Source organism: Ranitomeya variabilis, chromosome 5, assembly GCF_051348905.1.
Source record: "Ranitomeya variabilis isolate aRanVar5 chromosome 5, aRanVar5.hap1, whole genome shotgun sequence".
Classification (NCBI taxonomy): domain Eukaryota; kingdom Metazoa; phylum Chordata; class Amphibia; order Anura; family Dendrobatidae; genus Ranitomeya; species Ranitomeya variabilis.
Window position 1 is genome coordinate 284324361 of NC_135236.1, and position 14152 is coordinate 284338512.

General features: G+C 41.1%; 1 protein-coding gene across 4 annotated transcripts in view; it reads right to left on the reverse strand.

Moving 5' to 3' along the window:
- Positions 1-14152, reverse strand: part of FLNC (filamin C) — an 84265-nt gene that overhangs the window by 34752 nt on the left and 35361 nt on the right. For 2 of the 4 annotated variants that reach the window (XM_077264386.1, XM_077264385.1), the window contains exons 9-26: positions 13572-13703; positions 12469-12606; positions 11740-11866; positions 10861-10997; positions 10575-10768; positions 9755-9868; positions 9491-9634; positions 9078-9201; positions 8777-8937; positions 8523-8613; positions 8006-8175; positions 7320-7437; positions 6911-7173; positions 4904-5501; positions 3178-3351; positions 2688-2850; positions 302-462; positions 45-212 (exon numbers count right to left, since the gene is read on the reverse strand). In XM_077264386.1, coding sequence (XP_077120501.1) covers positions 45-212; positions 302-462; positions 2688-2850; positions 3178-3351; positions 4904-5501; positions 6911-7173; positions 7320-7437; positions 8006-8175; positions 8523-8613; positions 8777-8937; positions 9078-9201; positions 9491-9634; positions 9755-9868; positions 10575-10768; positions 10861-10997; positions 11740-11866; positions 12469-12606; positions 13572-13703 — 3177 coding nt within the window. The remainder of the gene's footprint in view (positions 1-44; positions 213-301; positions 463-2687; positions 2851-3177; positions 3352-4903; positions 5502-6910; positions 7174-7319; positions 7438-8005; positions 8176-8522; positions 8614-8776; positions 8938-9077; positions 9202-9490; positions 9635-9754; positions 9869-10574; positions 10769-10860; positions 10998-11739; positions 11867-12468; positions 12607-13571; positions 13704-14152) is intronic. The other 2 variants (XM_077264388.1, XM_077264387.1) reach the window with 1 other exon arrangement.

Consider the following 14152-nt stretch of genomic DNA (forward strand, 5'->3'; position numbering starts at 1 on the left):
ATTTTCTTACGTTTTCAATTTAGTATTTTATTGGTCATAAGTACCTGAAGGTCCATGCACCAAAACTTCGAGAGGTGCCAGTCCAGCCTTGCTGCAGTCTACAGTGAAGGTCTGGGGAACATGGGCTCTAACACCAGCCCCCAAGCCAGGACCAGAACATTTTACTTTGCTAGGGTCTACCACCTCCTTTACTGGAACACGGAAAGGACTTCCTGCAAGAAGCAATAACTTCGTCATCCCACATCATACTCAAAACTTAATTTTCTTCAATTGCAAAAGACAATTTTCACATTAACTATACCTGGGATTGGTCGTCCACCAAAAGTGATATTGACATCATACTCTCCGGGTGTGAAAGGGATATATTCCACACTACAGCTGCCATCTTTATTGTCTTTACATGACATTTTTGCTTCAGAAGGACCTTCAATTGCCAGTCCAAGGCCACCAGTGCCAGCACCCCTGGTGTAGGAGAAAAAGAGTTACAGGATTCTAGGAAGTATGCATATTTTGGGTTATCTTAATAAATGTAGCACAACAAGTGTTATAAAAGTTACTCTATTTTCTGATATGCAAATTGCCTCTTCTGAGAAAAAGAGGACTTAACTCTATAGCGCCACCTGTTGGAAGTAGCGATCCTACAAGCCACAATCAACCCTTTAACGAGTCGTGCAACATGACTTAGGATAAAAGCCAAATCAGTATCTCAATTCGCAGACACGGTGTTTCGGGCTGTTGGCCCTCGTCAGTGCGAAGTATGAGAACTGATTTGGCTAGGTGAGAGGCTCTGGACTGGGGTCTAAGGGGTATCGTTTCTCCTTATGGAGAGTGACATACCATCTCTGGCTTGTCAAGGTAAGGAGGCTTATTTACCGTACAATGCTCCTCTGGGAATTTAAATATGCAAATTGCCTCTTCTGAGAAAAAGAGGACTTAACTCTATAGCGCCACCTGTTGGAAGTAGCGATCCTACAAGTCACAATCAACCCTTTAATGAGTCATGCAATATGACTTAGGATAAAAGCCAAATCAGTATCTCAATTCGCAGACACGGTGTTTCGGGCTGTTGGCCCTCGTCAGTGCGAAGCATGAGAACTGATTTGGCTAGGTGAGAGGCTCTGGACTGGGGTCTAAGGGGTATCGTTTCTCCTTATGGAGAGTGACATACCATCTCTGGCTTGTCAAGGTAAGGAGGCTTATTTGCCGTACAATGCTCCTCTGGGAATTTAAATATGCAAATTGCCTCTTCTGAGAAAAAGAGGACTTAACTCTACTACTCGCTACTTCCAACAGGTGGCGCTATAGAGTTAAGTCCTCTTTTTCTCAGAAGAGGCAATTTGCATATTTAAATTCCCAGAGGAGCATTGTACGGCAAATAAGCCTCCTTACCTTGACAAGCCAGAGATGGTATGTCACTCTCCATAAGGAGAAACGATACCCCTTAGACCCCAGTCCAGAGCCTCTCACCTAGCCAAATCAGTTCTAATGCTTCGCACTGACGAGGGCCAACAGCCCGAAACACCGTGTCTGCGAATTGAGATACTGATTTGGCTTTTATCCTAAAGGCCCCGTCTCACATAGCGAGATCGCTAGCGAGATCACTGCTGAGTCACAAGTTTTGTGACGCAACAGCGACCTCAGTAGCGATCTCGCTATGTGTGACACGTACCAGCGACCCGGCCCCTGCTGCGAGATCGCTGGTCGTGTCGGAATGGCCTGGACCTTTTTTTGGTCGTTGAGGTCCCGCTGACATCGCTGAATCGGTGTGTGTGACACGGATTCAGCGATGTCTTCACTGGTAACCAGGGTAAACATCGGGTTACTAAGCGCAGGGCCGCGCTTAGTAACCCGATGTTTACCCTGGTTACCAGCGTAAAAGTAAAAAAAAAACAAACAGTACATACTTACATTCCGGTGTCTGTCCCCCGGCGCTGTGCTTCTCTACACTGTGAGCGCCGGCCAGCCGGAAAACACAGCACAGCGGTGACGTCACCGCTCTGCTTTCCGGCCGCTGTGCTTACACAGTGCAGAGAAGCAGAACGCCGGGGGACAGACACCGGAATGTAAGTATGTACTGTTTGTTTTTTTTTACTTTTACGCTGGTAACCAGGGTAAACATCGGGTTACTAAGCGCGGCCCTGCGCTTAGTAACCCGATGTTTACCCTGGTTACCTGGGACCTCGGCATCATTGGTCGCTGGAGAGCGGTCTGTGTGACAGCTCCCCAGCGACCACACAGCGACAAAACAGCGACGCTGCAGCGATCAGCATCGTTGTCTGTATCGCTGCAGCGTCGCTGTGTGTGACGGGGCCTTAAGTCATATTGCACGACTCGTTAAAGGGTTGATTGTGACTTGTAGGATCGCTACTTCCAACAGGTGGCGCTATAGAGTTAAGTCCTCTTTTTCTCAGAAGAGGCAATTTGCATATTTAAATTCCCAGAGGAGCATTGTACGGCAAATAAGCCTCCTTACCTTGACAAGCCAGAGATGGTATGTCACTCTCCATAAGGAGAAACGATACCCCTTAGACTCTATTTTCTGAAGCATAATATAGAACCATTGGACACTTAAAAATTGGAAATGGATTCTGGACCCTGAATATAAGCAGTTACTACAAATCTGGAAGCTGTGAAGTATAAAAGTAGAACTTTAAGAAATGTACTTGCTAAGCAATGTCCGTCCGTACCTTGTTTCTACAGTGAAGCGGTTAGACTTGTTAAGAAGACCACCTTCAAGCCCAGGGCCATATGCTCGTACACGGGATGGATCACAGCCCTCAGTTACAGGGACACGGAATGGGCTCTTAGGCACTGGAACTTCATCATATAATACCTCTACCAAATGAATACCTGTTTGTTAAGAAGACCGTGGTGAAAAGTTGTCTACAGAACAGAATGTTATAGCAATAAGAGTAGCTATAGTAAGCTAACCAATAATCAGTTGTTGCTTCTCCCTAAACATAACATGGGTTGAATTAAGAAAAAACGTATATGTTCATTATGGGTTTATGACATTTGCCAATGAACTGCAAGTTGCATATTTCCTGCTAACACCATTATTTAGGATTATTCTATTCGTCTCTGTTTTTACATTAAATATTTAAAGACAGCAACAAATTAAATTTAAGACCATTCAGAAATAACATTCCATGACGATAATTTAGACTTGGCTCTTACCATCCTCGTAAGCTGTGTACTGCACATGATATGTGCCATCCCCATTATCAGTTATAAAGCTTTCGGTGACAGCACCAGAAGGGCTGATGATGCGGGTGGTCACATGACTACCACCAGTCTTTGTCAATGAGCGAGCATCCACGGTAAACTCTGTAGTGACTTCACGTAATACACCTGACGGAAGGAAAGTAAAATAATTAACAATGTCTTCCCTATGTATTCTTGTACTAGTGCTTATAGAAAAATGTGTCCTCATTCACATGTAAATAAGTAAAACTTTATTAAAGAAGCACTCCTACCATCAAAGTTTGTATCCTTTTAATACACTTCAGTCACAATATTACTGTGTACTTACAATTGCTCATTTTGCCTTTCTACCCAGATAATGCTTCTCTTTTCCATTAGGTCTATGACATCATGTGATTAAAATATGATATTATCAAGTGCCCATAAATAGTAAAGTGCATACCTCACACTAATCATATCAAACCAATTTCCTCATCCAAAATGAATGAAGAAAAACGAGGTAGTTAGCATTAATTAAAATATGTCTTTTATTAACAACAATTAAAATAATAAATACAACAGAAAAACCTCTTCATTAAAAAAGAAGCTGGGAACAACAACTCAGTGCGAGAATATGCAAAAATGGGCAATAAACTATGTGGGCTAACTGTACCAATATGCACACCAAATGCACTAATACCGATCTGAATAAAAAAGGGAAGGGAATTATGAGTAATATCACCGGACTATAGTGGAAACATTAAATCTCCTACATATTCCATGGCTGTATAAGCCTATATGTGAATTTTAATTGTTGTTAATAAAAGACATATTTTAATTAATGCTAACTACCTCGTTTTTCTTCATTTATTTTGGATGAGGAAATTGGTTTGATATCATGTGATTAAAGACTGACTAGCTGAATCCTTCTATGTAGCAACAGGAAGTCAATTTTCTTTGTATGAGTCATAAGTCACTGCAAAAGTCCCTAGCAGGGGGACGAGGAGCGGAGCAACTGGGGCAGGAGTTGAAGAGGGGAATGATAAATGCAGGGACAAGAGACTTCCTGTTTCTACATAGAGCAGAGAAAAGAGGATAATGAACTGGGTCCTGGTGACAGGTCTTTTTTAAGCCTGAAATATAATTTGAGCTGCATTTACATTTGTAACCTTTGAGATAAAATCTCTCACTATCCCTTGCTTCTTTTTAGTGTGTGCACAGATTTGTATCCTGCATTGTGCCCTCTTTAGGACAGGCGTTGCATAGTTATCAACTGTAGAAACCGCTAACTGTCATCCCGCATTTTAGAAGCTCTGTTAAGCCGATAGGGATCTGTGTGACAACGAGCTCACTGACTGTTTCCAATGACTACTAGCAGAGCTCTGAATTTAGGTCTGGGCTATACATAGCAGGTAACTCATAATAAAATGTGAAGCATGTTATCGTATCAGTTGCATCCACTGTATATATACATATATACCGGTATATATATTTGTATTGGCTTCTATAACTAGACATACCCTATAAGTACTCTCTCCAGAGTGATTGCATGTGTGAATATTGTAACTTTCTCCCACCAGCACTACCTGATGCTATAAATATGTATATCAGAGATACAAGCTGAATCTGTCCACTATATAATAAGCTGCAGTCGTACTAAAGCTATTTTACAGTATTAGACTTATAAAGTGTATTATATTGGATGATACAGCATCCTTACCTCTGGGCTCTACCCCTGGGCCATAAACCTTCACTCCACTGGTATCCAAAGCTGGTTCCACATTGACCTGGACTGGAAACTTTGGCACTGCATGTCCTCCATATTTGATTGTGATGGTGTAAGCCCCAGGGCATGATGGGATGTATGTAATACTGTAGGTGCCATCACTGTTATTTTGAATGAGAACCTCAGCTTTAGCCCCTGAATCTGACAGGATCTCAATGGTGAGCTCAGCATCACCAGCTTTGGAGCAGTCCACTGTAAAGGTGGCCACCTCGCCAGCCTTTCCCCTTTCTAAGCCAGGTCCACTTGCAGTCACTTTGCTGGGATCAAACACAGGCCTAATGTCAGCCTTGAATGGTGAACCAGGGATGTGGGCATCTGCAAACAGGATATTGATAGCATACTCTCCTGGCTCTGTTGGGAGGTATGAAACAGAGCAAGAGCCGTCTCCATTATCCTGGCATTCAATCTTGGCTTCACATGGTCCTTCTACAGTCAGGCCAAGGCCTCCTGTACCAGCTCCTTTGGTGTCAATGGCAAATGGTGCCGGCTTACCCACAAACCCTCCTTTCAGCCCTGGTCCATAGGCACGAACCTAGGTGAAAAGGTAAAATCAAGTATGAGGTTATGTAAATGCTTAAAGGAGTATTCTTTTTGTAGGATAGGTCATCATTATCAGATCTGAAGATTGTATTCCACCAATTAGATGATTGAAGGGACTGCACCACCCTTAAACTGGCACTACTATCTACATTGTGAAGTGGCCAGAAATGATCCTGCATCTCTTTCCTATTCAAATGAATGGGATAGAGCAGCACTACCATTCAAGGCCAGAAAGCCCCTATAATAAAATTTCCAGATTGAGCTGCCTTGGTTTCATTACAGACTTTCAGTGTACCGTCTCACTGATTGTACTATTATGTTCTCTATTTCCTTAAGTTGCCGTAAATTTAGTAATTTCCTTTAACCCTTAAAGACCTGATGTTTTACACATGCTTGAAAGGAATTATAGGATCCGGGAACAAACTAAATAAATTGGGAAATAACTACAGCATGTCTGTCCAAATCCAAAGCCACATTTCTCTGCGAGTGGCAGTAATGAAACAGGCACATCTGGATAGAAATGGTGACCGTGAAAAGATGTGTGACTGCTACAGCAAGCTTTATGATTGAAGATTCCCTACCAAACAGGAACAATCATAGTGAGGTCCGTACAATACGGATTTCCCAGATGTCAGCATTCAGCCATTTTTACAATAGTCTGTTTTAGGAATATTGTAATTACTTTGTATTACATAATTATCTTTTAATCCAGTGACCATACAGCACAAACACCCTCCAGTCTCATTGTATTAGCGTCAAGGGACAGGTCCTTTACTTTGCATTTTTCTTAAGATGATCAGCCATGATAAGCTGCCAGAAGTAATAATGTATGGGAAATGCAGTAAATGTGATACGTTTCGGGGTATTCATTCTCCATCCCTGAATCTGATGTTTCCCCTGGGGCTGTTTCCATATCTTAACCAGGGGTTTATTTAAACATAGATATGGTCCCCCTCCTTTTTGGCTGCTTCGGCCTGACACTCACCCTGCATGTTGCACACACAAGAATGAGAAACATATGGCTGAAAACAGCCACGTGCCAGAAATGAAAAAGAGCAAGAGAGAAGAATTACAAAACCCCCAACAAATTAAAATAATGTAGATAGAGCAGTGATATGAGAAATATTGTGGAGTCAGAGAATAAGTAATGTATAGAAAAATCAAAACTCAGATATAGAAAATAGCAAAGGGGTATTTCCGTCTCCAAGATCGTATCCCAATATTTAGTAGGTGTAGTAATAATAATATTAGTACATACCTCCAATTACAAATGTAGTAATTGAAGGTATTTGCTCATATTATTATTATTATTACATCTACTACATATTGGAATAGGATCTTGAAGATGGGAATACCCCCTTAAAGCGAAAATATAACAATTTAAAAGCACAACTGAATTACCTTAGAAGGATCAGGGGGCATTACTGCCTCCACTGAGAATGGGCTTCCTGGCACAGGATGGCCATCATAGCTAATGTCCACTTTGTATGGTCCTTCCTCAGGAGGCATATACTTTACAGTGTGGATTTCACTGGTGACTCCAGTCTCCACCTTGCAGGGAATTGGTCGACGTGATGGAGATGTTATCTTCACATCTACCTTGCCCTGACCGCCGGCTCCACTTGTGTTAATAGAGAATTCCTGATCCTTTCCGACATCCACCTCTGTATGATTGAAAGCAAAGCATCATATTAAATGCGAAGAAAATGCTGGACAAGAGCATAAATGGGGAAGTACACGGGATATAGACATCCATATAAGATGTGAACAGTAAGCTAAAGAAAGTCCTTCTTGTTAAGTTGCCACTTACTGTTGTTAAGTCCTTGCACTTTAACCTTGCCAAGATCAAGAGGGGGAGCCACGTTGACAATAAAAGGACTCTTTGGGATAGGATCCCCTCCGTAGGTTACTGAGATGCTTATGTTTCCCTGTTAAAGCAAAAGAACATGCGAGTGCTGTCACATTTATAGATATCTTTCCATGTGCTACCAGCTATATCAAGAAAGAAAGCAATAGCCGTCAACAAACCCATGTATTATGAAAATGGAGAAAAACTTTAGTCAGCTCACTTAGTCTGTGAACGGTAGTTTCACTCTCACAGCGAACACATGCAGTAAATCTAAAGAATTAGCCTTCACTCGATACTCTGAATAAAATCTTGCAAGTTTTATTAATATCCAGTGTAAAAGATCCAGTTTTCTGTAGCTCCTCACAAGCAGCTTGTAGATAATAACAATATAGACATCAAGTAGCTTTCCACAAACGCATTTCAGACCTGAGGAACACATAAGTCAGAAACCCGTGGCCTGGAAAGTTATCTATTTGTTACCCATATTGTTAGAATCTACTTCCTGCCTATATGGAGAATCTGAAAACTGATTTTTTTTATATATGTCGTATGTTAATAAAACTTGCAAGACTTTAATCAGATCATTGAGTGCTGGCTAATACTAAAACCTTCTAGAGTTGCAAGATTAATCAAAACCTAGCTCATACCTGCTGCACAGCTGTATACTTCACAGTGTATGAGTAGTCATGGTTGTCAATGATTTCAAAGTCTTGAACAACCTCGGCCTTTATGGTTCCAGTAAACTGAACATCCAGCTTTGCCTTTCCAGCACCCTTGGTGTACACTGTGAAATGTGTGGGCTTACCAACTTCTACTCCTGTATGGAAAAAAGATGTGTTATGTGGCACCTTTTTCAACCTACTACCATATGTTACTAGAAAAAAAAATAAACTGTGATAAAAAGGGAATTATATATATATTTTTAATACAAATATATATATATATATATATATATATATATATATATATATATATACACACAAATGTACCGTACAAATGCACAGTTAATGCCGTACACTGCGCATAGCAAATAAAATTTTCAGGCTAAAAAATGTGCAGTGTAGGATTACTAATAACAATATCTAGTCAATGTATTTATCCCAACACTTCACTACACCATTTTTATAGCTCACCCTCCTAATAATAAGTAATGATATACATTACCTGTGCGGTTGAGGCCTGGACCTTCAGCTTTCACTTTGGTAGCATCATGGGATGGGTCTACCTTGACTCGGAATGGGCTAATTGGTATTTCCTATAAGACACAATACGTTTAATGATGAGTAAATGGATGAGAAAGCCTATAGTATTGTCACCTATTGTTATTAGGTCTTGAAGAAGGTAAAGAGTTGTATATACTAATTTCTAGAAGTCATATCTTATTATTACATAGTAGTGTAGCACTGGTTTGCTCTTACCTGGTCAGCGAATAAGACCATGATGGTGTATCTCCCAGCTCCTGGTGGAGTGTATTTCACAGTGAATGTATCATTATCATTTTTAATTATGTCAAAATCAATATCCGCTTCCGCTGGTCCCACCACACCAGGGGCACATTTAATACCAATGCTGACATCCCCTGTAGATAAATTAAATAATCATAATTATATGCTTGAGTAAAATATGTAAAATATAGAAATCTTTTAGATGAAGTTTTACAACAAACTGTCAAATATTAGGTGTTATTATAGCTTTTAATTGTGATTAGAATCCACGCACCTTGTCCAGCCTCACTGCAGTCCACAGTGAAATACGTTGGCTCATTGGCTTTTAGGCCTGTCTTTTCAACGCCAGGTCCATAAACTTTAACCTTGCTGGGGTGACTGCCTTCACCCACTGACACCTGATAAAATATAGGAGGAAAGGACAATAGTAAATATGAATTAAATCAAAATATTTTATAAACTGTTCGACAATACTAAGGTATGAACAAATGCCGAACGCAATCCAACCCAACCAGTGGTGGACCTAGACTGAAGAAGACCTCTGTGCAAGAACACTACAATGTCCCCTTTACGTGTCTGTGACAGCCGCTTTGGAGGTGGTTGTTGCCCCTTTATCTCTTGGCCCCCTTTGCAGCTGCACAGGTTGCACCAATGGTATGTCCACCCCTGCATTCAATAAAGCCTTACCCGATATGGGCTGTTGGGGATATTAACACCTCCCCATGAGATGATGATGGTGTGTTTTATCGGTTTGATTGGTACATAAACACACACATATGTGTTGTCTCCATTGTCTTTGATCTTGATGTCAATGGGTGTTCCCTCTGCATCCTGAAAGAGAAGATAAAATGTTGAATATATTATTAAATCCTTAGTATATCCATATATTTATGAGATGTATGATATCTTGTCTACAACAGGGCTTCTTCTGTTCAAACAAAGTTTAGCTACCTGTGCATAGATCTTCAGTTCAGCTGTTCCAGCACCACGGGCATCAATGGTGAATTCAGCAGGGTGTTCTACTATGCAACCCGTGGGCTCAAGACCAGGACCATATGCTTTCACCTGGAAGTTAACAAAATAAATAATACAATGTAAACTTGCAAAAATATTTATTGCACTAATGGTGAAAAACCTTGGGTACCCCTTCTGCAACTATTATTTGTTCCCGTTAACTGGCCTATTCATGTTTTACTAGACTCATCTCAGACCCAATGTATACTTTCAGTAATCCATTTCTGGATTATCTCTTTCTCCCTGTCAGGATGCCCCACGGGTCCCTGGTCAGCTCCTAGCTCGTGAGATGAAGATATATTCTCTCTCTTTGATGCTAGTAATAGTTTTCGAGTCATATAATATATTATGTTTGGAAAGGAATGAGGGATTAACAGAAGAGCCTACAAAGGTCAGAACCCAGTTAGACAAATGCGGCCCCTTCACCCACTCCCCCCAACTTCTAGAAAGAACAGCTGGTGTGAGTGACAGGGATGTCTTTGAAATAGGAGAGTGAAAGAGAGTAGTGAAAAGAGAATTGTGAAGGTGAATGCCCATCTTAAGATAAAATTAACTCAACTCTTCCTTTAGAAAATGGCAAACATCATATTCCAAAAATCACTCTGCCACTTTTCTTAATGGAGAGATTAATTCTAATGATACCACCATTGAAGCTATTTAAAGAGGTATTCAGAATAAACAATATATATAATGAATACATCTACCCATGAGGTGCATACTAAATTTTACACAGACTACATTATCACATGGTTATTACCCGCTCTGGAAAAGCTTTATTGTTGGCTGGTAGAATGTGAGCAATGAAGGGGCTATCCTTGATATCTTCATCATCACAGATCACATGCACGGCATACTCTCCAGGCTCAGTTGGCCAATAGCGAACATCACATGATCCATCTCCCTTGTCATCGCATTCAATTTTTGCCTGCGAAGGCCCCTCAATTGAAAAGCCTAGAGGCACAAAGTAAGTTTTACAGTCAGGAACATTGTGCAATGGGACATTTCATTATTCTTCTTATCATATTGACCCCATAAACACTTACCAAGTGTTCCAACTTCTGTGCCTATAGCTTCTACTACAAAATCTGCTGATTTGCCCACCACGCCAGTTTCCAGGCCAGGACCCCATGCTCGCACTTTCTGTGTTCCTACTTCAGGGCTTACATGGACTTCAAATGGACTGTGTACAACATAGGAGGTAACATAAGAATGAAGACTGGAACAGTGTAACACTAGCAGACAGCATGTATGTTCCACAGAGAAAATAAACTCTATGACACTTGGTAAGAAAGGGTCAGAATCATACATTAGCCCCAACCTGTAGCTCAAGAGCCACATGTGGCACGTAGGCCCATGATATGTGGCTCGTGGCTGTCTGCCAGTCTGTTGCATTAGCATCAGGTGTAGCAAACTGCTATTAAGGATAGATCTCTAGATGGTGACTTTTGAGTGTAGCCCTGCACAGAAGAGCAGTCCTGAATGGTGGTAAGATAGGAAACCCTAGAGATTGGCATATTGCCTTGGTGTGATTTCAGTAAGAAGTTTTGGCTGTCAATATACCGGTAATAGGGGGCACTGGGTGTCACTACTGTGAGTGGGTCAGGAGCTTAATGTGGCTCGCGGGCCCCTCTCAGAGCTGATTTGACTCGCAACCCTCTCTGAGCTGAATGTGACTCTCAAGGTCAGAAAGGTTGGGGATCTCTGCATTAGTCCAAAGTGCAAAAAAAGAGAAATTACTACAGTACTATGGTGGAGAAAAGCATAAATATCATTACTTGTAACATTATTGTAAAATCTCAAATAGTAGTTTGCAATATAAAGAACATAACTGCATGTGAATCCTATTCATATGGAAGATAGAACATGGAATTTTATAGTATTTTTTTATTGATTGATAAAATCGGGAAAGCCTTTCACCTCACCTTCTAGGAATGGCGTATCCACCCCATGTGATGGTTACAGTGTACTTTCCAGGCACGACTGGGTAATAGTCACATTCGAACACACCATCCCCGACGTCACGGACTTTTACTGGCTCCTCTGTGCCCTCTGTAAAATAGGAAAATATATTTAGTGACGCAAAAGGAACTTGACAGCAGGATTTACCCATAGGAGGTGTTAGAAAAACCCTTTATCACCCTACAAATACTATTTTAATGATCCCTGGGTAATTCTTAAAAGTTACCTGTGTGTGTTTAAAAATGATGTCAAAACCTCCCTGCCTGTTAATAGCGGACTAGTCCTGGACTGATGTCAATCGTTGCTACAGCGCCCTAGTATCACGCCAACAGCGGTGTGGCTGACATCCCAGTGTACAGGGAGCTTAGGGATCAGAAGAGGTACTTATTCTCCTCCTCCATGTACCCCCTGCACCCGCTGGGATGTCAGCCACACCGCTGTTGGCGTGATTCTAATGTGCTGTAGCAATGATTGACAGAGGTCTCTGCTACCTGAAAGCAGAAAGGATATTACATCATTTTTAAACACACACATATAACGATCAGGGATCATTAAAATCGCTATTAGGAGGCCGATAAAAAGATCACAACACATCTTATGCTAAATCCTTCTGTATTCTTTATTCCTTCAGTCTTTATAACGAACATAGGAATGATACTTGGCTAGTGTATGATCTCAGTGTCTCTACTTACTGGGTCCTTTCACTGATACTTTCAGTTCGCCACTTCCTGCTCCTTTGGTGAATACTTTGAAATCAGCAATTTCTTTGACACGAACACCTTTTGGCTGAAGTCCACGACCTGAAGCTCTGCAGGCACTAGGGTTACATGCTGCAAGAAAAAAGAAAATGCGTTCTATCCATGGAAATAGAGTATACACCAAGGCACAACTACTCAGGTGCCATGTTACTGTAATTTACACTGCAAAAATGTAACCAAACATTTTTTTGGGGAGGGGGAATTAGTTTAACTGAACTCTGAAGCCCAGCAAATGCCGACATGTTACATAACATGGGCTTATTCCTGGGTATTGTGTATTTGCATAACATGAAAAAGCAAAGCCACATGCAAATTCAAACAATACACAGAATATTGCATTGATCATTTGAAGACTGTGACCTCTGATGTTGCACTTGATTACCATGAAAATCTTTTTTTTTGCAGGACAGAGACAATCCACTAAAATACTGGTTTCTATATCATATCCAGAAAGAGGTATGCTATAACAGCACATAATACATAGATAAACTATACCTACTGTAAGTTTGGATTTCTGAAGAAAAGCAACCATTACCAGCAAAGACAATTACATTCCTGCCAATATTTGTTGTCACCCGCTTTAGTAAGTTCAGATCAAAGGTGCTATGATGGCCATTGTCTAAATGGTCAATCAAGAAGGAGTACATTGCCCCCGAGCAAGTCAGGAGGCTGTGGAGTGTTAGGCTTCTGAAGAATACTGAGAATAACCCAGTAATTATATTTCTCTCACTACAGTAACATAATCTCATTCATTATATGTGGCAAGGAGCTGTTTGTGCCTCGAACATGCAACAGTTTATCCAAAATGCCCTATTAATGTCAGTTTGTGGCATTTTTCCTATTGAATCCAGTTTGTCTACCAAGCAATAAGGTGGGCACTGCTGTGGGCAGGTCATGCGTACAGCATGCAAAGACATCTTTGTCACTACATCTAATGTAAAGCTCACAAAACGACCTCCATGCACAGGCTAGACTACTCTGTCTGGGCAAGCCATGCTAAGGCTCTAGCCCGTTCACTCTTGCCAGGCCATACTAACTTGACTTGCGTGGTTTAGGTTTGGGTGGAGGTGGGGGAGCCACTTTCTTAGGTTTTTCAGTAGGAGGGTTGGCAATAGCCTGAGGGGTGACCTGAAGGGGAGGGGTGCTGGGAGCCGGGGGCAAGACCGCAGCTATTGGAAAAGCAAAGGAACATAGGGGAGAGAAAGTCATATGAAGCAAAGGCGGCAATATGCAGCATACTTACTCATACAAAATAGTGACCAGTTATACAGGCAAACAATGACACATACATAGTCAAAGGCAGACAAGGACATCCATACATCCATGCAATGATCCATGCAAACTATTGGGTAGAGTATGTGTGCGTTTTCCTGCAATAATTTTTAGAATTTGAGTGTCAATTTCACTTTTCCTAAAATATCATCGAAAGGAACTTGCCAGTATGGATATGTAGTCTAATTAATATGAAGGAGAAGGAGAAGCTGATTAGACTGATATTTGTAGGATTTCATTTGTAGGAAAGGGTTTTTTCATTGAAATATTCACTTATTCCTGGCTTAGTAGACAATAGGATGGTCCTAATCTGTGACTGACACCTATCTCTTTATAAGTGTGTATA